Source organism: Mycteria americana, chromosome 11 (genome assembly GCF_035582795.1).
Source record: "Mycteria americana isolate JAX WOST 10 ecotype Jacksonville Zoo and Gardens chromosome 11, USCA_MyAme_1.0, whole genome shotgun sequence".
Lineage (NCBI taxonomy): Eukaryota > Metazoa > Chordata > Aves > Ciconiiformes > Ciconiidae > Mycteria > Mycteria americana.
Window position 1 is genome coordinate 16,854,272 of NC_134375.1, and position 25,364 is coordinate 16,879,635.

General features: G+C 40.8%; 1 protein-coding gene across 1 annotated transcript; it reads right to left on the reverse strand.

Moving 5' to 3' along the window:
* Positions 1 to 8,600: 8,600 nt before the first annotated feature.
* On the reverse strand, positions 8,601 to 19,540 carry KBTBD8 (kelch repeat and BTB domain containing 8). The gene is given in 5 exon segments (XM_075513876.1): positions 8,601 to 12,252; positions 14,801 to 15,915; positions 16,593 to 16,803; positions 19,164 to 19,428; positions 19,430 to 19,540. Coding segments are annotated over 5 exon segments (2,166 nt in total). The 3' UTR covers positions 8,601 to 11,788.
* Between the last annotated feature and the right edge of the window lie 5,824 nt (positions 19,541 to 25,364).

Here is a 25,364-nt window from a genome sequence, read left to right on the forward strand (position 1 = left end):
AAAAGTCTTACATTATGAATATATTTGTTCATTTAATTTCATTTTCTGTTTAATGGGAGATTTATTGAGAAGACGTTAGCATAAAATCAGATTATGGTATCAGCTTCATTGTCCAGCTTTTCTATATCAAGGCTAATTCTTACATAATACAGAAAACCAAAAAGAGGAACTGAAGCTAAATGAAAATGTAGCGTACACTAAAAAATAAAAATCTCATCAGCTGACTCTTACTTTACTGACTGTAATACAAGGCTTCTGGAGGCTAACTTGAAGGAACCAAACTTTAGGGATTATTTTAACAGAGTTTAATAGCCTGAGCAATGAACAGACAGCAATGTGATACACTCACATTCTCCCCTCATTTCCCCTGTGACACCCCCATGGTTTGTGGGGACATCAGCACTAAGGAGGGCCCAGGACCGTTCTCTCATGGGGCATTACTCCTTCCATTACCACCCTCTTAGCCATGTCCTTGTTGCCTTAAAGTTTCTCTGCACCAGCCCCCCATCTTCTACAGGTTTGCTCTTAATTTCCATGTGGCACCATAGCAGATCCTTCTCTAATATCCACTTCAAGGAAATCTTTTACATTTTGATTTTCCTTTTTAATAACTGTTCTCTAAACTGTTTGATGTCCTCTGGGAAGCCCTTGTTTTCTTCTTTCAATGCCCATTTGCCTCCAGGACCACGCTTGGTTTTTCCCCTCAATATTCTTTAGGCCCTGCCACACTACTGAAGTAGAATTACAGACCTATAATTTTCCAGGTCATATTTAAATGAATGGAGACATTACATTTCATTTGATGTTCTCCAGTTGCATTGTGGAGATTCATTTGCATGGAATTTTATTTGTCAGCTTTTTGAGGTCATCCCATCTTGCCCCATCCTTGACAGGTTTCATCTGTGCTTTACCCAGAGAGTGTTGAAACCCCCACCTCCTTATTCCCATTTTATTATAGCAGAGGAAAATCCTGAGAGTTGCCTTTGTATAGCCATGGTCTGACTCAAATTCACTTGTAGGCTCTCTCATTTTACCCCTATTTCCTTTTTGTGAAGTTGTACATGTCTGGACTTCCCACTTCTCCATCCACCATTCCCTATAGGCTTCCTGCTTTATTCCTGTTACTTTTTTAGAGTTAGTTATTCATTGGTCACATCTGGATCTTCTTTACCCACTATTCTTCCCTTCTCTTTAGGAAACTGGCTGAGGCTACTATTAACAACTTCAGAGTAAAGAAATTCCAGGTCTCTTGCACAATCAAGGCCCTTACATCTCAATCCAGTTGATATTACCAGCTTCTTTCCTTAATTTATTGAACTTTTGTCTTTTGGAACCAACGTATACAATCACAGTCCGCCATTCTGTAAGCCAAATCAACTGGGGACTATTCTTGGACTATACAATTATTTTCTACAATATTTGTTTTATTTGGTTGGGGGGGTTTTGTTGTTAAATGAGAGGACCATGACAAACCAAAACCAAGTCTAACGCAGCTTCACCTGTTGATCCAAGGTCTCCCTGGTGCTAAGCTGCCCTCAACCCAAGCAAGCCACCAGGCACCAGACGTTAAAACCTCACTAACTGCCACAGAGTGGGACTGCTCTCTCTTTGGCAGAGGTGGGTACTACTCGGACTCCCCTCCCTGTAGCACTCTGGTTGCTGGCTCCCCTGGCAGTGACCTGCTCAGTTTTTAAAGCCATCTGCTGAACTCTTCCCCCACCACAGATGCAGCCGAGATCAATGTTGAGATTAGAGGCTGTATCTTCAGATGCAAGACCTTTCTGTAACTTGCAACACCCTCTGCCACCCAACCCCTCAAGTTACATCCAAAGGCAATGGCATCACACATTAACTAACCTTTCATGAACAGGGATGGCCCTTCGCCCACCAGGGACAAATTCAGGGCAAACTCCCTATTTGCAGTGCTCGGAGTGATGGCCTCTCTCGGATCTCTGTGGATGTTAAATAAATTATTTGTCAGATATCCCTTTTCCTTCCTCCATCTCTTCCCTGTACATATTAACTTATTCTTTCTTCACAACACGTTTCTGCAGGCTCTGCTCCCACTCTCCTCCGGGGCAATTTGCATATGGAGAGCCCCTATCTTTGCCCATCCTGTTATAGCAATTTAACCTTCTGACTGAAATTCTCTTGCATGACCTCTGGACCACCTAAAATCCTGCATCAGACTTACTTTCATCACTCAAGAACAAACGAAGGGATTCACAGGCCACGGCAACACTTAGCAAGGGGTAAATCTCACCCTGGAGTGAGGGGAGGGGGTACAGAAAGTTCCTGAATTTCTTGCCAGTAACTGAGTAGTTGACTTGGACTAGTGAGCAAGTGATGTCCACAATGTGAGTCCATGCTTTGCAGAGATTTATATAACCCAATTTCAGTAGGAATGTTTCCACAAGACTTACGTTACAAATCCCCATTTGGGGGATTTAAAACATTCCCCTGCTGTGTTTATAATCCAGACGCTGCAACACACTACTTAAGCACAAGAAAAAACAGGAAAAAAGCTGACTGTAGGTGGGCCAGGGTAATGTTATCATCCAATCCGAGTAGAAAACTCAGCAGAAAGGTAAACAGAGACGAAGAGAAGAACGAGTCATCCAAGCTAACTTTGCAAGTCAGCATCTACTGTAGTCCATATTTCCTGCCTTGTAGCCACATGCAGTCATCCATGCTATTTCATATTGCCCCAGCAAAAATATCTTCCTTGCAGGGACACAACAAATGCTTAAAACCATGCACTAGCTCCCAGTTTCCTTTAATAAGAAAGGCTGCTACTAGTGCTATTGCAGCCAGCTCATGTTCTTCTCACAAACATAGGACACACAACACACACTCCCATTTAAAAGGGATTTTCTACCAGCCAATAGTAACAGCATGCTAAAAAAGTCTCCAATGGTCAAAAGACAGCAAGATAAATTCTTGGGAGAAATCCATTGAGGGCTATTAAATACAAAGATGCCACCTCTGGCATTGCAGATTGCAAATTGCTGGAGACTGGGGAGTACTGACAGCTAGCTCCGTTCTTGTCTCCCCAGGCATCCACCATTAATTCACTGTCAGGGAGAGAATACCAATTGGACATACCTTGGTCTGATCGATCTCATGGTCCAGCTCTTTCTACCTCACTGGTCATGGCTTCTACTAGTTATTCTTTCTAAAAATATTTTACAACCAGAAATATAACAAGTATATCTGGTGTTTTTCCGTCTTCTAAAAGGAATAAATCCTTAAATGCAGTAATAGGTGCTATGACAATTCATTACAGACTGTTCGAGATGCATGTTGTCCTCTGTGCTCTGTCCCAGAGGAGGTCATCAGAAGCTGCCTATTGAAGAGGCCGCAATCACACCAGACCTAGAGTTCACAGGAGTAATTTCTTTCAACACTACACCTTTAGGAATAATGTTATTGTAAAAACTTAATGGCATTGCAAAAGGTGGAATTCCTTTAGACTTTTAGAATTAAGTAGCTTCTACACTGCTGGTCTTTTTCTTCCAAAAATGTGCTTTCTCCTTTGCTTGCAGACACTTGATAGTTCCATTGGCTCTGAGCCATTTTAGACTGGTGCTTTACCAAATCAAAACATGAATTTGCCTTTGTTAAATTATATTGTCCCTCCTTCCACCTCTCCGTTAATAGCAATTGCCTAAATTATAAAGGTTTTCTGCTGATAGTTATTGGGCTGTGACCATTGGTACGTGCTTCAGAGGCAATAGCAATTCAAACTATTGAAACTGCTTTTCAAAACTACTTTGGAAAACCTTGGTCACCTCCATCGGTGGTCGAGATGGACAAAAGCAGCAGAAACTCTCCTTTACTATTTCATTGGCCTATGAAAAATTGAAAGTTGAATGACTAATCAGATGGCTCTTTCTTCTTAACACTTGCTCTCCATATACTAGTTTTGATGTAAAATGTGGTACATCTTTTATTTCTTTTGTTTAAGAAAAACAAAATGCAAATTTGAAGAGTAAATACAATTTAAGCACTTCATTTATTGGCTGGGGGAGAAGGTTAATTTGATATTCACCAAATATTTCTGCCCCTGAACTTTTCACAACATTTGAAGAAATCTGTTACTGAAGGAATATGAACAGAATCAAACTGGAAGGTAATAAAGTAATTCAAAATTTATCTGCAAATATTTTTCTGCAGCTGATGTATCACATACTATCTTGACTTCAAATTAATTAATCTAATGAAATTTAGAATTGAGTTTACAGATAATCATTAAAAAAAAAGAGAATCAAAATTTGGCACAAACCGAGCATACAGTTCATACTTCTTACATTTAGACTGGACATTGCCAGCTTTCTGTGACAGTAAGAGCTACAGAACAGAAGTTACGTGCAGGTCTAAGGAGACATGGGAACACAGAGAGCATTCCTTTAAATGGATTTATTTAGTACTATTTTGGTTGATGCTTTACAGGTATGTTATCATTGCTAATATTCAGCAACACTTGAAGATCTAAATAAGCACATACTGCCTTTTAACAGGTCAGGCTCCACACTTAAAAGACGGTAGCTGAGGCTGTCAGGCACCCAGTTTCCTGTCTTGTTAACCTGTTGTGGCTGTGGGGCCAGGCTATGTCCTGGTCCACAGCCACAGAAAGCAGTAGGATGGAGGAGAAACCTGTGACCCACTTCTATAGAGTTGCATACAGCAATCATCCTTCCACACTGGGAAGGCTTCACCATCACTCAGGTACTATAAAGAGTAGGACATCATGCTTTATCTGCTTCCCTTTTGTTCCTCTTCAGGTAGATCTATGCCTTCTTTACTCAAAGCTTATGACATGCCAGAAGCTGCCTAGCACTTCAAAAACAGTCAAACCCAGCCAAATGTTCTCCAAGTGAAGATTTTTAGCATTTTTTCCGTAAGGAAACACAGTATTTAAGGTTTTGTACATACGCTCAATCACTCTCACTATCTGCTACCACACACACCTCAACTTCCGAGATGGTGTCTGGTTTAAATTACATTTTGTGGAGCACCAAAGCTTTCAAAGATGTAAAGAGTCTGTACAAGTTTTGTGTGCAATTAATTGGCTAAAAAGGAAAGATCCCACTGCTACCTCCCATAAGGGAAAGCTGACAAACACAACCTTTGTTATTGTTGTGGTTTAACCCCAGCCAGCAACCAAGCACCACACAGCCACTTGCTCACCCCCCACCCCCAATGGAATGGAGGAGAGAATCAGAAGAGTAAAAGTGAGAAAACTCATGGGCCGAGACAAAGACAGTCCAATAGGGAAAGCAAAAGCCACACACACAAGCAAAGCAAAGCAAGGAATTCACCCACCACCCCCCACCGGCAGGCAGGTGCCCAGCCATCTCCAGGAAAGCAGGGCTCCACCACGCACAACAGCCACCCAGGAAGACAAACGCCATCACTCCAAACATCCCCTCCTTCCTTCTTCCCCAGCTTTATATACTGAGCATGATGTCATATGATATGGAATAGCCCTTTGTTCAGTTTGGATCAACTATCTTGGCCGTGTCCCCTCCCAGCTTCTTCTGCACCTGGCAGAGCATGGGAAGCTGAGAAGTCCTTGACTAGTGCAAACATTACTTAGCAACAACTAAAACATCCCTGCGTTATCAACACTGTTTTCAGCACAAATCCAAATCACAGGCCCGTACTAGCTGCTATAAAGAAAATTATCTCAGCCAAAACCAGCACAGTTGTGCTTCAGAAAATCCACTATGGAGAGATAAGTTAGAAATCAGTTAATTTTGCTGCTCCTGAAAGAACTTGTTAAACCATAGCTTGATCATGTAAACTTAGCTAAAGTTAATAAATACCTGCTTCTTACAGTGGATATTTGCATTATTATTTGGGTAAAGTACAGAAACAGGTAAATCAGCTGTGAGGCACATGGGACCTTAACTAGGTGTTCAGAAAGTGGAGAGGTTCAAGCTTTGTTGGTCTAACTCTTCCCCCTTCAAGAGGCAGAGAGGGGAGTACTTGTTGCAAAGAGAGAAAGAGAAAGCAGTGACTGGGTGGTTATTTCTCCATCTATTGACTGCACATGAGTGCCCAATTGTGAAATATTCCCTTGCAGGCAGCATACATGAGTGTACTTCTAGAGACTGAACAGAACGCTTTGGGGCTATGAAGAACCTGAGCATGGATTCATGAAAGTGGACTGCTGGAACAAAGTTATGCATGCCATAATGCAAGTTAACATGCAAAGTTATCTCATCCATTGCTGTGCATTATTTCACATTATAATGCATGCCAAGCGTTAACAGGATTTCACAAGAACTACTACAATATTTGGGACACGGGGGGCCAATTCATTTATCTATTTTCACCATGAGAGCAGAAGAGAAATTAGAGAATCAAAGAACATGGTTGAACTACTCCTGTCCCAGTTTTTGCTCTGGTCCCTCTCTGTGGCCATTACAAACCCGGAGTGCCTTCCAGACAGGACTTCTATGACTTAGCTGAAAGTTTGCAGACATCTCCATAAGCATCTTTTATAAACCAGATAACAGCTACTACTACACTGACATCTTTTTGAAGGAGCCATGGGCACTACAGGAAAGCACAAGAACCATTCAGATGTATCTGAAGAGTGAGGCACTCACTGAGGCTTCTGAACTGAGCAGTTGTAGCAGTTTCTTTTCCCCTCCAGTTAAAAAAACACCCTTATAAGGAGATAATTCCAATTAGCTTCTGAAGCTTTGTGTTCTTCTCAGCTTCAGCTCTTTCTTGATTTCTTTAAGTCCCAACAGCTGATTACATACTAGCATGTTGCAAAACTAACACAGCACTAGAGGATCTTCCATTATAAGTTCTTAGAGTTTTGGACAGAGCAAAGGTGCTCCAAACAAAGGAGACAGCAGACAGGGAGACTCAGGTTAGGATGCTTTTATCATTCAAGTATTTGGTGACAACAACTGCAAACTCTGTGCTGGGGCAGATGATTTGGGCTCTCAGTCACTATTTTATTAGCAAACTCCAGAGACAGCACGAAAGTACAGCCAAATCTAGTTAGACCTGTCTGCCTAACAGCAGCCATTAGTATTCCATGGCCCCAGCTGAGTCCTCAGATGTGGAAGCAAGTAGAGAATGCATATAGTTTAGTGTGTGTTGATTTATTCAGCCCACTAAAATAAGTTAAACACCAAGCCTACCTCCTCTGTGCTGGCTTCATCACTTTTTCTGCTAGGTCTTCAAGAGGACGCATCCCTGTTTTTTAACAGAGCAATTGCAGATCTGGACAGGAACACAGGAAGGCAAGCAGTGCTTTTACTCTGCTGGCTAATTTCTCCAGAGAAGTCTTTCCAGCAATGGAAGGCTGCAAACAGAAAAGATATCAAGATTGTCCGGTATGTGTTGTCATAGGTTGGAGGAAAGGAGCTCAACTATATGAGGAACAATGCCATGATCACACAAAATAAACCAGTGATTATACAAAGAGGCTGGGACCCTTGAGGACTGTAACTGGAGAGCTGCAGACTGCTGTTCAGTCTGACTGGAGGTAGTGTACCATTCTGAACCATGGATCTGTCAGCACAAACTCACCTAAGATTAGGATCATCATGCAGCAGTCTCCAGAAAGGTGGGTACCACAGTGCATAGCTCACAAGCAGTCTGCCACATCAGCCTGCTGCATGGACAGCCTGGGTAGCCAACCCAGTCTGACTTACTGATCACACATGGCAGAGTTCATCTGAACATACACAGCCACCACTAGCCTGGTCTCCTGAATCATTTCTGCTGTGACCAAACTGCCAGGCGATCAGCCTTCACATCACACCCAGACAAGTTTACAGGCTGGGGGTGAGCGGCTGAGGGGGTGGAAATAATGCCTGCGAGAACCTGACAGCAGGAATGCCTTCCCAAACAAGAGAACTTCATGTTGTTTTCCTAGGCTGCGATGACTTAGCATCACCGCTAAAGTCATTAGACAGTCTCTGAAAGGGAACGAAGGTTCTCGAATAAAAATTATAGTTTACAAGCACATGTGCTGAGCACCATCACAACATCAGAAGCCACATACAATGCTGGAGTTTTGCTTAAACAGCTAGGGGAGAGGAGGCCTCTCGTTCTCAGCTCTGCACCAGGCTCCTTTGCAACCAACATCACTGTGTTCTCTCCGTCCCTTTTACCACCTGGGAAGTAACTTCCCTACTAAGTAAGGAAGCTGGGAAATTCAGTACAAAGTGTTTCAGGGTTTTCCAATATACAGTATTATCAGACTGGAAAGCCCTACTTGACATTCCTGCTGGGATGTCAGCTCCAGCCAAAGGCAGGGAGGAAGGGAAGGGGAAAGACGATGTTGCCTGCGTGTAAGCAAATGAGAAGTTAGACCTAAAGAGCCACAAGGAATGAGACAAAAAAGCAGAACAAAGCACCTTCCACCTCAAGCAACAGCGCAGTGCTGCCTTAAAAAAAAAAAAAAAAAAAACCACAACACGTGACATTACATACAGCTGAAACACACAAGTGCAGAAATAGAAAAACTGAACAAGCATCAACAAGTTATATAATTGGGTTAATTTTCAGAAATTTCCTAAAATGCATGCAAGAGCTTTATCACAAAACCAGGTTGAACTCCATTGTATTTCAACAATAGGTTTATTTTAAGAAACATAACATGACATTAAGTAAAAATGCAAAATTGTGCAATTATGGCAAAATGTTTAAAAATCCACACATTTGCCCTCAGAGGACTACAGTACTTCTTACTAACATACCTGAGCACTGAATGTTGGATGCCATTTCTAAACAGCCTTACAAACAGGGAGCTCTTCGATTTCTTGTAGAACATACATACACTGCATGTTTGGTGCACCAAAACTGCTTTCAGTTATTCTAAATTTTACTGATGGAATCAAGTGGAAATTACAAAATGTTTCCTTCTAAAGTAACTAATAATTTTGGAAAAGAGATTTACACTCACGTAAGTCCTTACAATGCTAGAAATTCATTTAATAAAGGGAAATAAATGAATGCAGAAAAAATACCAAGTGGGGAAAATGTACAGATTACTGTTTAAATATTATCAGTACCTTTGGTGCAATTATTTCTTTTTTTGTGCTGTGCAAGTTTACTTAAGCCTGACTAAAGCAAAACTTTACCAGGAATCTGACTTTCAGCAAAACGTAGAAGCATTTAAGAATTGGCAAAATGTCACAGCTACATTACTGTCTCAACAAACTCCTCATGCACAAGATTTAGTATATTCTACTCCCACGGCAAGTTCCAGGATTTAGCTTTTAAACACATTACAGACTTGGATCACACCCTCAGTTTGAATGGTTAAACAGAATGGAGATCTTCGTACTTTAGTGCAGATAAACAAAATTAACAAACCTACTGCAGAATTAACCACAGCATATTGTACTTCTATACATCACATGACCAGTCAATTGCTAACTCAATTCTATTTCATAGTTTCAAGTAATATATTGAAATTTGTTCTACTAAATAAATATAGAAGATTGTCAAAAAGCAGCAAGAAGTCTTGTAAATACTCAACCAAGCTTAAAAAAAAAAAAAAACAAACAAAAAACAAGGGAAAAAGTTACATAACACTTCGCAAAAAAAAAAAGTTTTACACACAAATGCAACACTGTTAGGGAGGGTGCTTCAGAAAGCTTGCAGCTAGAGGCCTACAACAGCACAAAGAGAGCTAGCCAAGGACTAAGGATAATTTTTAAAATGAAATTAGTTGTACTTTTAAAAAAACCTCTTATTCTTGGCTATGGATATATATATAAAACAGTATCCAGAAGAAAACTAAACAAAGAAACAACACACCTCAACGCTGTTGGAAAACACAGTCTTAGCAAGAATTGTCAACTTCAACTTCAGAAAAAAAATTCAGGCGCTCGCATTTGAAAGAAGCAGTTTGGTGAATCTCTGGAAGATGAGGTATGTAATGCAAAGAGGCATTTTTTTATCCTTTCATTTCACAGTTTTTTTGTTTGTTTTTGCCTTTTAAACATTTTGTGCAAGAATTAAAAAATAGAACCAGGTGAGTATTTTCATGTATTAGAAAGATTCCATTTGGGAACAGTAAGACCACATAGTAAACAAACATTATCCAAATCCTCAGCCATGCTGGGGGATAAACAGTGAGCTAAATATTTGGCTTACTGAAATATCAGCTGTTAAGCCAGATAATGGTAAGCACTTACAGCCAGTGATGGCCACTGCCATTTCAAGTTAACTGGTTTACTTAGGTCAATTTGAGAAAATAGGGAAGAGTAAGATAACATACTCACAGCTCTGCAAAAATTAGAGCTGTAACAAATTAAACCTGGCAAGTTACAGCTGATACGAGTTTTAGGATTCATCTTTTCCCTTTTAAATCTAGTTTTCATTACTGAAGTAGAGGCTGAACTTTGAACTCATTTACTTCTTAAAAATAAGCTAGATGTTAAATACATAGAGAAAAGTGTTGCAATATATTGGATCCCTATTCTATATTTGCATCTAAGATTATTTAAGCCATGGACACTTATTGTCAATTTTGCTTTAATACACTGGATAATGAAGACAGCTCAGTAGTGCAAATTTTCACATTATAGATCAGAATGAAATAGAAGGTATTTGAGGGCATGATTGCGGGGAGAAAAGAAAAACAACTTGTAAAGTTAAGCCACACTTTTCCAAATTACTGGAGCACATGCCAACTCTGCACATAGCACTGCACTTTAGTGGAGACAGAATGAACACTCCACACAAAGAAAAAAAAGAAAATCAATATTATTAAGGCCATATCCTGTCACCATTCTGTGCAAGAATACCACTGAAGTAAAAATGTTATGTTAAAAAAGACAATATGATGACAGGACAGGGCCTGAAGACAGACACACACTCCATGAAAAAATAACAGGCTGTCTTAAACAGTAGCATAAGGCTAGCCCATTTCAGACAAACAAGTATTAAAAACGTACTAGCACCATCAACTTTTGGGTTAAAGCCCTTTATGGGATGAAAAAAAAGGTTTTAAGCAGTGTTAAAAAAAATGTTTTTACAGCACTACATCTATGTGGCAGAAAATAGGTGTTGGGATTTTTTCCCCCTATCATTAAGCTCAATTTTAACAAAAGTCCACAGACAGGAAGTGGTACAGTAATCTGAACAGGCCTCTGTCCGGGGCAAAGGTACTCCATGCTCCAAATCTGACTTGAGTTTTTCTCCCAAATTGTAGTGCACAAATAACATCACAAACATCTTAGCAGACTTCAAAAACAGTACAGAAAAAAAGATAATCATGAATCAGGATCTACCATTCCTCTATGTACTTTCAATCTAAAATAAAACTAAAAAAAAAACCTTAGTGATATTGCCTCAAATTTTACCCGTATTTAAAAAAAAAAAAAAGAGAAAAAAAGAAAAGTCACTTCAAAACATCTTGGACATGCTTAGCTATTAATGCTAGATTTTCTTTCACTGTAGTGCATAGTTATCCTGGCTCTTCCACTTAATTTACTCTTACCACAAAACCACCCCTCTAGTATGACATGATTAAGTGTTTACCAGAAAAAAAAAATGCTGATAATTGCACTTTGTAACCTCCTTCTCATTTCCCAGGAAAATATCAGTAAATACGAAACTGAACCAGCAATTCCCTCCCCAGACTGCAACCTTTAAAGAGCACCCATCCCCATATACAAAAAAACTGTCGGTTTCAGCTTACAATAAATACTGACAGAATTTCTTTGTTTTCTTTTAAGACATGTTTTCTCTAGCATCAGATTACCACTGAAATCACTAAGGCCTGTTACTGAAAAAAAAAAAATTAAATAACTTTCTGAAGACACTGCGGATACAATTTAGCAACAACACATTCAAAATGCCGGCCTAAATCCCAGAGCCTATCTGGAGTCTCATATACTTTTTGCCATTGGTCAGTAACCTCATCATACTGGTAGAGTGAATTCTTCCTGCTGGTTCTGAAAACATGTTCTTCAACAGTGACTTGAGTAGCTCTGACAAACAGATGGAGTTTATTTTTGAGGAGTACGAGTTTTATATACGGATTAATGGACTGATCACACGGAAAGTCTTTTTTTCGAGTCCACTTATTTTGTTCAATGTCATAGGCCTCTACGGTAAACATACGTTGATGGTTTCCACAGGTTCCAGCTATGTAGTAGATGGAGTCATTGTATACAGTTGCCAAGCCTTGGATTCTAGGCACAGTCATTGGGGTCAAAAATCCCCAGTAATCCTTCTGAGGATCATAGCAGAGAAAAAATTCCCCTGAAAAGAGAGAGGAAAAATAAAACATAACTTATGCTTCGTTTCCAGAATAGCCATTCTGCAGCTACTAAGCTTTCAGGCATGTTCTTCCACAGACAGAAATGGTCTACCAATTTTTAAAAGCCTTGATCCCGTAACAAAAAACCTAGCACCATCACCTGCTTTCTTCCAAGTGCATTACAAAAACATTAATAGCATGAATAAAAACAACTTCGAGTTTCTATTTCAGCTGAAGAAGAGACAGTTTGAAGCATATCAGAAATACAGATGTTTTACATATTTCCTAGCTATCCTTTACTACTTCAAAACCATGCTTAATAATTTGGGACAAAACCTTTCAAGATTCCAGTCTTGAAATGTCTGAAGTATTTGTTTCATTCTTTAACATCTTCACAACGTGTCATCTACAGACTGTGGAGTCTCAGAATTCAGTGCTTGAAAGTTGTTAAATCTGAGCAAGTAATTGTGTCTTGTACTACACACAGATTTTGAAGCTACTTGTATCAGGTGGCTAGGTTACACATTTAGGTTGATTTGCTTAAAAGGATGCCAGGTGAATACTTGATTCATCATTAGTTTTGCAATTAGATTATAAAACACCTCTTCTGTTGACTGCACAGAGTAGCGTCTACAGGCTGTAGATAACGGAAGTTCAGATGACTGAAAGCTCATGCTCTGCAAACTTGATAAAAAGAACATGGATAAAGACCACCTTGTCTTTTGTAAAGCCCAGGGGAAGAAAGGCCTAACATTTGCCAAATATTAGCATAATTCAAATCATATATCATTTCACATGACTATTTGACGAATTTTAACCAAGCTGTTGTGTAACCAAGCACCTCAAGTATAACAAAGAATACAAAAATAATACAGTAAAACAGGTGGAACATAGCTTAAGAGATTAAGTCTTACAGATAATACATTTTTTGATTATTCACTTTTGTTCCACAGGGTAATCTCCTATGGCTGACGCTTGCATTCCATTGGCATGTCAATACGGATTGATGAGAATGTTGACTACTTCAAACTTTTGAGCTTTCTCTAGAAAGATTATTGAAAGTTGATTTTTTTATACTACTTCAGTGCAACTCAATCAAGGTTTTATCTACCACACTCAAATAGAAAAGTTGCCCATTTTCCATAGCACGAATCTTTACAATTGCTGGTCAGCACAGTGAAGTAGCTTGCTTATTTATGCAAGCATTGAGTTGTCATTTAAACCACTGAAGCACAGAATTAGCGCAACTAAAATTTGTTTACAAAATGCACTCTTATTCTACAGGTTATAATAATATCCACTTTTTAGCAGTTCTAAGAAACATTTAAAGGATGAACAAATAGTCTACCAAGTTAAATATTCTTCAGCATTCCTTTTTAACCATCTAAAGCAGATGTCTGACTCAATATAAGAGACAGATTGAGAGAACTTGCTAGTGTAACAGAATTATTTAAAGCCACAACCAACAAGAGCCAAACCTGATACAGAAATGAAAGAAGAAAACTATCTGCAAATCATGCGGAAGCCCACCAACCTTACCAAGTGGCAAGAATGCAAAGTCAACAAATCAAGTTGACTTCTTCCAGTAAATAACAATGAACTTACAGTATTATCTATCCTGTTTCTTTCCTGTGGTCCAGCTTTGTATGGAGAGTGACCCAAGGAGGGAGCTGGTATGGATCTAAGACCCCAACTTCTGCAGATGTTTACAGAGGTGGCCCTTGGCATACATAACCAAGACACCCCCTCCTCCTTTCTTTCCGCTTCTTGGGACTCTGCTACTACAGCCTCATAGACCAGTCTCAGCACTTTTAAGTGTAAACTGCTATATGGCTCAAGCATACATACAAATACATGCTTTATATAAGATCTCCATAAATAAAATAAAGGGAAGAATAAATTATTTGATCCATTCCCATAATGATCCTTTTTATTCATTCAAGAATCAGTATCTAATACACCAGGAAGTCTGATCATTTACCGGAAGAAAGGATGTAAAGGCAGTACTATAATTACTGACCAAAGAAACAGAACTAACTAGAAAGAGATAAATCATCTTTCTTAGTTACCAGGAAGACTTCAAAAAGCAGGGTAGGGCAGGAAATGAAGGCCTGCAGTGGTTAATTGACTTTTACAAGTCACCAAGAATTTTCACAGGTTTAGCTAAATAAAATGCAAAATGTTTTTCCATAGGACAATATCTTTTCTTCAACATCAGTGCATTTCACCCAGATAAAGAAGATATAATAAAGAATTTTAACAGTAAAATTTAATACTATACTGTTGACTCAGAACACCACCAAAACTGCCATTTGTGCAATAACTCAATACTACAGCTTAGTGACACATTCCCAGGGCATGAGAACTCAAGCAGCAACCTTGCTCTCCCTCGCCCACTGCTCTCCCTAGCTTTCCTCCCACCCCATTGTCCCAGGGCACTCTTTAAATGTCCAGGAAACTTGGGTTTTCTAAGGTGCTTAAGAGAGCGCAGTCAGACTGAACAATCCCCACTTTCAATAAAACACCATATAGTCAGTCAAACCACCTTACCCTGTAAAACATAGATGTTATCCTTATATTCCACAGCACTATGAAACTCCATTGCTACCGGCATTGGACAGACAGCTGTCCAACAGTTCTCTCGGCTGTCATAACACTCCACAGACTTGAGTGAGTTTCGCCCATCTCCTTCATAAACGCGACCACCTATTGCATACAGTTTACCACAGCAATGAACCAACTTGCAGCCTATTCTGGCTCGCAACAAAGGAGCTTTCGGAATCCATCTATTGCCAGAGTGATCATACATCCAAAAATCACTCTCTGCTCTGTGGTCTATGGAGACCTCGCTGCTGCTTGGTCTGTAACCACCCGCAATATAAATATCATTATCAGGAGATACAAGAATTCCAACCTCCCTCAAGTCATTTGGTGGCTTGCATAGTTTAAACACTCTCCCTGTGACCGAATCTAAACAAGGCACTGTTTGCTTCTTTCCTGAGTGTTTGTGGGCAGCATCGAAGCATATGATCATTTCAGAAGCGGTCATTCCAAGCCGTTGTGTGTAGCCATTGGCACTATGTTGTCCCTTTTGTACACAGCTTTTGGCCATAGCCTGTGCAAACATGGGAGGGATTTTCTCTAAAAATGTCTCTTCCAACAGAGGCATACGGATGCATTTGGCAAATATTTCTGGAAGGTGCACTTCTCTCTTATTTTGTTCATGCTCAAACCACCTTATAATGCTGTCATAAACATGTTCTTCTTTGTCTACATTTAAGTCATCACTGTTGAGTATACTTATCAGTTGGTCTTTTCTCAACTGAAGAAATTCTTGCTCTTTGGTGACACTCAGAAACTTTTTACGAATGTAGTCCTGTGATCTGTCTTTGAGTTCCTGATGACCATAGTGATCAGCAAAGATAAACACCCCAATGGAGTTCTGTGGGTCCAAATGACTGATCATATATTTAGCACACTGGTCTTGTATGGAAGGGATCTGGAAGATACTAGCTGCAGTGAACAAAGCTTGAACGTTGGCCTCTGTCAGCATTACTCTGGAGGTATATGCATAGTTCAATACTAAATGCATTGACTCTGCTTCAACACCAACTATACGAACTTCTTTCTGGGTACTCTCTGTAAGGCCGCTAGTGAACATAGATCTACAAAAGAAAAATATTTCGCAGTTTATTTGTAATTACCTTCTAACTACAGGAATAAGAAGTGAAATTATATTGCACAGCTAATCCCAACGTGTTTGCCCTTATATCAGCACAAATACATTTATCACTGATGTTACACTGTCCTGTTTGGGTACCTAAATTTAAGATCAGTTCTAGACTTACGGAAACAAAAGTGGCAAGCTGGAATTTCTTGCTTCATTATCTCACTAATTATAGTGAGATAATTTATAATATCTCCCATATTAAAATTCACTCAGTTTACAAGCAAAGCTCTTGATATATCTAAGTCTTTGCACTCAACTTTCAACATGTTATTTCATATGCATATCCTAGCATGCTAGAATATATAACTTTAAAAGGAAACAAGTAGTTTAACTATGTTGTTACTGTATCCAAGATACCATCAATACTGGAGGCATTTTTGTTTGTTTTTTTTAAAATCATGTGACATTTTCTCCAATGAAACTCTCCTTTGATAAACAGACACTGATAATTCATTGACGTTAAGAAAACAATAATCTTTACTTACTGGGTGCGCTATATTATTGGTAGTTACATGGATATTAGTATAGGTGTGATTTTTTTCTAACTTTCATTTCATGAAAATAAGTTCTAATTCTGCTTTTGATCACCACTAGAACAATGGACTATTGTACCTGAAATAAGGACTGATTGCAGCAAGAACATTCCTATGACAGGAGAATGTTTTCCCATGATCCACTTCCACTACGATATCTGTCAGCTGTCCTTCATCATACATGGTTTTAAGCTGTTGAAGAATACTACAAGCATGGAAGGGGTCCATTCCACTGCTGACTGTGTTTGAAGAAGGAATTCCGTTCAGTGTTTGTGAAAACTTACTCGGTTCTACAAAGCAAAATTGAAACTGTTTAACAACAAACAAACAAAAAAACAACCCCCAAAAACCCACACACAGCAAAAAAACCCATGCATGAACAAGAATTAGCATAAATCAATATTCCATACTTCCTCACTGTCACCATCCATCAACAAAAGTCTAAAAATTTTCAAGGGTAAATAAAGATATAAAGATACCTCAATTATTTTTTTCCTTTTCCCAATGTACATGTAGGTTACCATTAACCTATAAAATTATATCCATTAATATTAATAAAAAATAATATAAATAGTTCATATTTATTACATATCACTGGGGAGGAAGGAAATTAAGTCAAGAATCACAATGCTTACTGACTTATAAAATGGGAAAAACAAAGAACGCAGAAGAATAAAATAAGCCCCCAACCTACACCACCATTACGCAAGTCTATATGTACGTACTTTACTTCACACTGAAACAGGAACTAGCTACTAACTTACACAAGTGATGGTTAATAGCGTAGACTCATGAAGAAACAGCCCTACAGTAAATATGTTGGGCAAACTTAAACTCACATAAATTTGTATATACAGTTACATGTTTTTCTTTACAAATAAAATACAATTACAATTTAAAATTACTCAGGTATGAAGGAGTTTGCATATCATTGTGAAAACATATGAAATGGAGCATATGCTTCTAAGCAACATGTGATATGCCTAATGAAGTAAATCTAAAAATGAAAATTGAGCAATGTCTCAAACACAAAAATCTGTTTCGTAATAGCAACAAAATTTTTACGCAACAACAACAACAAAGGAGAGCTCAAAAGAAAAACATTAGGTGGTAAGAGCTGCAAATCAGGTAAAGCTGCTGACTGCAACAGAGAATGCTTCCACAAATTTTGGGCAACACAAAGGGGCAAAGAGGATAGCGAACAACAATTGTTAATGATGAATAGGAGATTTAAATTCTAACTCGTGGTAATATACAGCAGACAATTTCTCTTACTCAGAATTCAGCACAGTCACAATTAAATCAGTAGGGATCTGCTGTTGGGCACTCATTTCCCATGGCAGGCCTGGGGCCAAATATTGTCTGTGTCTCTTCAAAGTACTGTTAGGAAAAGTCTTCAAAACACTTTTTTTTTCCCAAATACAATAGTAAATACTTAAAGGTAAGATCTACAACAGGGGAGTTTACTTTATCACAGTAACTGAGCTCCAACATTCAAGACTAACCAATTATTAGGGAAGGGGAGAATTTGTACTTATACTTGTTCAGAAACGTTAATCACGAGCGAGCAAATTCTAAGTAAATATTACTTTGCTGTATCAGTTCCAAGGCTTCCTACCTAGTAAAGCTTTGAGGTACAAGAAAACTTTGATGTAGCTACCGTTGCAGAAGAGTTTCATTTACTTTCTAACAGTGAAAAAGACGCAAAATAGTTCTTCTCTGACCCTGCCAGTCACTCGGGCAATGAGCACATGTGATCAAGGCAGCTTCCAGCGCTGGTGGACTCAGCCAGGAACAGATACTCATCCCCGTATTCCAGTTTTTCTATTTAACCCTTGACACTATCCACATTACAGCTTTCACCCTGTAAAACCTTCCCAGTCACTTTCATCACCTCCATTTTCTCCCTCCCACCCCAAGCATCTTCTTTCTCTATTAATATTCTTCTCACTTGCACCTCAAAAATTTTAACTCTGTTCCTCCCAGACATCATCACAAAATACTCTCCACATTAATTTCTCAGACACTCCTCCCTTCTCCACTCCCCATATATCCACCTTCATAGAAGCTTTTCACCATGGACAACCCCGCTCCTCCCTCTCGGCTCAGCTCCCCTCACACAGACCACAGCGTGGGGGTGTCTCTCACAGGAGACCCTCCTTCCACCCTAACAAAGCACAGTACCACCGCACACCTCCCCTCACGCACTACTGCTCTCTCCACATATACAGGCCCTCACTCCGGCGTCCTCTCACCCCATACCCCTGGCCCATCCCCCAGGGACACCTCCCAGGCACCCCTCTCTACTACCGCCTTCCCCAGCCGGAAGCGACACCCCACACCGCAGGCCCCTCATCCAAGCACCCCGGCCCCACAGGGCCTCCTAGGGCCCGCCCACCCACCCCTCACAGCCACCCCTCAGCCCAGGGGCCCCAAGCACCCCTCCCTCACACGGTGCTCCCCACGGACACCCCCCACGGAGCACCCTCGCCGACACCGCTCAGCAGAGAGGCCCCAACGCCCCTCCTCCGTGTGCCCCCCACGGAGACACCCCTCAGCAGCGACCTCTCCCCGGCCGCCCCACCCCACCCCACCGGCCGCTCCCCCCCTTCAGCCCGTTCCCCCACCCCCATGGCCCGGCCGCACTGACCTCCTAACGCTGCCATTCTCGGGGCCCCGCTCCGGCAGCGGGAGAGGGGGGCGGCCCGAAAGGAAATGTCACCGGCGCTGCTTCCCCTGCGCCGCTTCCTCTCCGCGGCCCGCTTACTCCCGCGGAAGCCAACCCCGCTCCTCGCACCGACCAACCTGGGGCGCGCGGATTGGCCGCCGCTCCCGCCGCCTGCCGGGAAATGTAGTGCGAGAGCCCGGAGGCGCACCGCCCCTGGCGCGCGGGGCATGCTGGGAGCCGTAGTTCCTCCGCGACAGGCTGACTGGGAGTTGTAGTTTCCAAGGAGGCGGCCGGGTAGGGGAGGGCCCTGCCCGTCGCGTAGCGACGAGGAGGCGGGCGCCTCAGGGCGGAGCGGCCATTTTGGGGCCCTCAAGCAGGGGCGTGCGGGCAGCGGTCAGCATCGTACCGCAGAGTGGTCTCCTCTCCAGGGGCACCCCGCAGGAATGGCCTCTCCACATAAACAAATCCCCTCCAATTCCTGCTTTATCAGGCCTTGTGCTGCCCGCCCCCCTCCTGTCCTCACTGACATGCACCTCCTGGAGCAAACGCTCCTGAAGCAGGTCAGCGGTGTCACCCAGCTCTCTGCCCAGCAGGACAGGGAGAGCAGACACCACAGCCACTGCTGGAAAAACAGCAGAAAAGGGGAAAAGAAAATGCCTGCTGCTACCCTAATGCTGCAAGGACACGGTCAGGGGCAGGGCAGTGTCTGGACGCGAGTCACAGAGCTGCACAAGGCTGAATTGACCTTTAATGAAAAACATATAATCAGCTACTTAGTCTGAAAGCTCATCATTCTTGGAGTCTTTTTTATTTTTCCTGTATTTGTACCCCCCAGCACACTGTGGCCAGCCAGATCAGCCGTACCAGTCCTACATAGAGAGCAGCTGAATGACTCCAGCAGACAAGCAACCATTTTGTTGCCAATGACCTTTAATACCGCAAAGCACATTTCTCTCTCTCCATCCCAGAGATGAAGTGGCTGATAGTCACCGGCTTTTCCAGTTTTCTGCAGCAACTGCCTTCTGGTTTCATTCTTGGTAACTGAGTCATTATCAGAAGTTTGCTGTGGAAGAGTTGTTTGGGTTTTTTTTCTTGTGAAATGCAGTTAGTGAAAGAAGAATTAACAAATAATGGGAGCATTCCAAAGTCCAGTATATTTTTCTCATTTTAATAAAAATAGATTTAATACAACCTTGCAGCTTTTAGCTGGGAAGTTTTGTTAAGAAAAAAATGCAAACAAAACCAATTTAGATAATATTTTTAAAACACATTTCCCTTTAACTCTCAGAAATTACGTAGCATGCGTACATTACCAATGCCCTAAAGCAGAAGAATTTAAAGGCAAGAATAGTACCACGCAATGTCAGCTGACTGCTGCTTATGTGGTTTGCCTTTCACTTGCAAGGCATAGCTTTTCCCTAGTTTAGCAATTATCAGTGATGTCCAGGCTGCTGTCGATAATAATGCTACACAACACAGGAATGATAGAGACTCTGATGAAGGAGGTATAAAAGAAAATAGAACTTCACGTCTGCAAATCGATTCTGCAGTTTTCCAATTTCCCCATTCAGTAATGGCACGGCCTGTGAAATTGTCCCTAGAAATATAAAACAAAGGGAAGGAGAATACCTCCAATCTTACCTTTTAGCAAATGACTTTGCCTGATACAGTTCATTTCCTTTGGTGTGGACACTTAGGCTGGGCTGTATTAGTGTTCAAAATGCAGAGGCGAAATGGAGAATGTTTTTTAATATAAATACTGCATTGAACCGCTACTTTGGAGCACAAGCTTTTCTTGAAATATCTTACATTTGTAAAGTTTTTGGTGAAGCAAATAGATTGCCATACAAACAGGTTTCAATATTCTTTAAGAGGCATTGATATCAGCATGTTCTCTTAGCCTGAAGTCTCCCGCAAGTGTAATATACCATCACCCACTCCCCTCTCTGGAAACCTTCATTAGCATTCCCTAGCACTCAAAAAATTTAGCACACTGTAGCACTCCCACGGAAGTCCAGGAACCTGGCTTTTTCGCCCAGCTCTGCATATTATTTGCTGGATCTCTCAGGTGCAAAATGAGAAGCATGTTGCCTGTGCAAGTTGTTCTGAAATCTGTGGCAGTCACCTAGCATGTCAAAGTGAGGTATTATAAATGGCATTTGCATTACACACAAATATTAGAACCAGTTCTTTCAGAAATTACAAGATGCTTAATGATTTCCAGCTCCCTTTCCTTCTGCTGCATCCTTTTCTTTCTATCTCCTGTCATCATTTTGGTTGTTTTGCCTGGGAAGAGATGCAGGCCCAGTATTTGAGCGTAGAACTAGAAGTCAGAAAATTGGGTTCTTGGCTTGGTGCTGACACTAATTTCCTGCATGCTGTTGATCAAATAATTTGATTTCATAGATTTTGGCTTCCCAGGAGACAATGGGGAGCTGTGAAGCCCTTAGAGATGTATTGATGTAAATTCTTTTATCAATATTATAATAATTTTTGGTAGGGTGATTTTGTTGGGGTTGGTTTTGTTTGTTGGGGGTTTTGGTTTTTTTTGTTTGTTTGGGTTTTTTTAATTCTTCTGGTCAGCAATGCACTGAAACTGATGATACCATTTTAAGATTTTGCAAGAATCCAAAACGTCCTGGTTATTGAGAGACTGGGATGCTTTCACTTATGCTTTAATTTCACACCTAATTTATCATTCCTGCAGATACAGCTTGAAAACATCCAGCTGAAAACAGTGGAGAAAGTCAGGGTTTTTCCCATTTAATATTCCAAAGGTTCAAAAATAAAAATGAAATAATATCAACTGAGAAGGAAGACAGAGTCCACGCCTGTCTTTTATAAGTGATTAGAAACATTGCCCCCCTTATGAACTCAGAACTGGCACTACTTTTCTGGAATTCTTGCCTTCAGAATAAAGAATGCCTTTGTCATGAGCCTAAGCAAGAAAAGAGGGGAAGGAAAAAGTTTCAGAAGAAAATGAACAAAAGACACACTTTTCAGATATTTGAGAACTTAGAAAATACCAGAAAAAAAGTTGGAACAAACAATGAAGTTGTTGAAAATGTTTCCCTTCTTCATTACACATATAGAACAAGTTAGTTTGAAAACTGTGGTCCATCTGCCTTCAATATAGGGACCAAGAGAGCATCATATCTTTGGCAAACTGTTGGTTTGGGTCATCTGGAAGGGAACTGCCCAAACCATCCCCCAGTGCTCCTGCTACACAAGAGATGATGCACAGGGCACTTTTGGAGGATCCAGCTCTTGCTACACAGAATTAGGTAAGACTTTTCATGTTTTCTCCTGCCAGCAAAATGAAGATAATAAATGCAACTGGGCCAAAATTTAAAGAAAAATATGAATAGGGATTTGTTCAAGCAGCTTTGAAAAGGAGCAATTTTTTAATCTACATTAATCTTTTCATTTTGTATATCATGTTTAGTTAAAAATTGTAGGAAGAGGCCACTGCAGCCTCTTTTCCTTTTTTTTTTCTTGGCCCTTCCCTGTATGGTGTTTTTTCACTGAAGAGTGGAGGGCATCGTGAAAGGAAGGGCCAACCTACCCACACACCATATAGTCCAAACAAAGGAAAGTAAGGTTTGCAGAAGCTTGACAAGACTTTTTAGTTTTTCACAGCAACATTTTGAATGGTCACTTTTTTCATGAATCTCGAGTTTAAAAAAAAAAGCATTCATTTCCAGCAAAATTGTTTTACTATAAAATTTAAATACAATACTAGTAAAAAATATTAATATTACTTGCTATCTCCCAAATATGTCTCAATTACTAATATTTACAATTCTTCAGTTATTTGTACATGTTAATTCATACTGTGAGTCTGTGAGCAGTAATACAGATGATAAAACCGCACTTTGAAACTCCCATATATTTTAATTGGAAAAATCTTGATATTCACTGTGGAACAATCTAACCTTGAAAAACAATCTTTTACCAGTTTGTCTTTAATGCATAAAACACTGCTCATTTTCTGCAATTCTGTCACCAAGGGGCACATTAATTTAGTTGCACAATAATTTAATACATCGATACATTGATTGAAGCAGAGAGGTTTTTGTTTAGCGGTTCCAAGAAATCACGCATTTCTTGCAGAAGCTTTAAAAAGACAGTTCTTGCCGCAGTTTAAGTAGGGGGAATTGCGGATCATTAGGGAAAGTTGCCCTTCAAAGCCGATCGATCCTGCCATACTGAGCACAGTGGGCATTACATCAGAAGAGAGGGAAGGCTGGCAGGGGGCAATTAATGGGGCAGATACTGCAGTGCCTTTTCTGATTACCCCATACCGTACAGTGGATTTGGCCTTGCTGAGACAGGCTGGTAGAAACAAGAACCCTGATGAGATATGGCTCTGCTAATGTCAAGAAGTGCCACTTCCTAGCAGCAGGAGCAACTTTATTGAAACCATCTGTTGTTTTGGAAGACACATGGGCACACACACACACACGTACTTCCTCCTCCCAAAGTGTTTAACCTTTCTCTTAAAGCTGACTGAAATCACACAGCTAATCCCTCCTTAATCTCAGAATGACAGGCTTTACCAGCAAGTCCCAGCAGCTACTGAAAATCTGGGTGACTGGCATCATTTAGGTGATGTGACAGTGATGTATTCTGGAGCAGTCACTTTAGAACAAAATACCCATTCATCCACCATCAAAGTTCTGCAAGAGCAGTCTGCGATTACTAGGAGCCTGACAGAGAAGCCTTGGGTACCTGCGTAGAGAGGAGAAATCTGTACTCCGCTGGATCTGCTCTACGCAGGATACAGAAAGAAGAGATTCAGTGAGTTCGGTCCCAGTGAAACCTCATTTTTCAGCGGATGTAATCCAACAGCAATCTCTAAGGAAACAGTCCTGTTTGAGTTACAGCAGACTCGGAGTATGAGCCCTGTTCCAATTTGTCAAGTCTCTAATCGTATTTTTATGGTGATCCCTCCTTAACACGCCAGGACCCTTAAGCTTCTTGTGGCTGTGTTACAGAGGTGTGCATCAGAGCCCCGGTTGCCAACAGAAAATGTGGCACTACCAGAGCATTCACTGCAACTGAATTAACTCTAGCCTCTTTGCAGGTAAAGTATTTGTGTCGGTATTTCATGCACATCTGTGCATGTTTAATTTCATTTCTTATTCCTAAAAGCCATGTTTAAAAGCACCACTTAAAAAATAACCAGCTTCCCAGCTATTTGGAACAAACACTGCATATCAGACCTGGAGTGTCTGAAATCCCTCTTGCCAGCAGACATGACCCATATCTCCCAGGCTTCTTGGCCACTCTGTAAAACAAGCCACATACAGAGGGGAAATATGCCCCATCCAGAGCAGGAAGAGGTGTGTTTCTGACCTTGTCTCCAGAACCAGATTTCAGCAAGTAGTTTAATCTCATCTCCAAACCCTCCTCTACTTCCAGAGGGTCCAGATCAAACAGACCCTTACAATGGTGGAAGAGGTAACAACAAAGAATAATGACTTCTTGCTGCCCCTTGTCTCCTCCATCCATTTTTGCTTCTTACCTACATGTGTGCATCTTATTAAAACTCTGCAACTTGCATGGAAAAACCCATACAGACCTCCAAAGAAATAGGTCACTGATGGCCTGGCCAGCTCCAACAATTAAGGGCTGGCACTTTAACGTACTAACACAGATGTAAACTGATCCAGCCACTAGTCAGAATGTGATTCAACCGCAGGAAAGGTGCAGACACTTCCCAAAGAGCACAGATGGCTAGAGAACGGGGAGAGCAAAAAATAAAGTGCCTCTTCTGCCTGGAACAAGCCAAGAAGGTTAAGAGCAAACTAATTTTCCTTCTTAAATGGGGGAGCTGGCAGAGCTGCAACTACATTTGTTTCTTTTTAGGGAGAGTACAGTAAGCTTGAATCACTCGACACCATCCTATATCCCTGGGCCATTCTGAAGTCATCACTCAGAGCTGCTGTGTTTTTCAGTTCTTTCTCTCTTCAGTAACTTCTTGTATTTTAAAGAACTTGAATATGGAAAAGACAATCCCTGGAGCTGTGACAGGAAGGAAGTTCTCTCCCCTTCATACTTTCAGCCTGAAAAGCACTGGAAGCATATTAGACTGGAGTTATTTTCATAACTCAGAAGGCCTGTTGCTTAACAAAAAAAAAAAGTGTTTCAGACATCTAACTTTTAATGGCTATTTTTGAA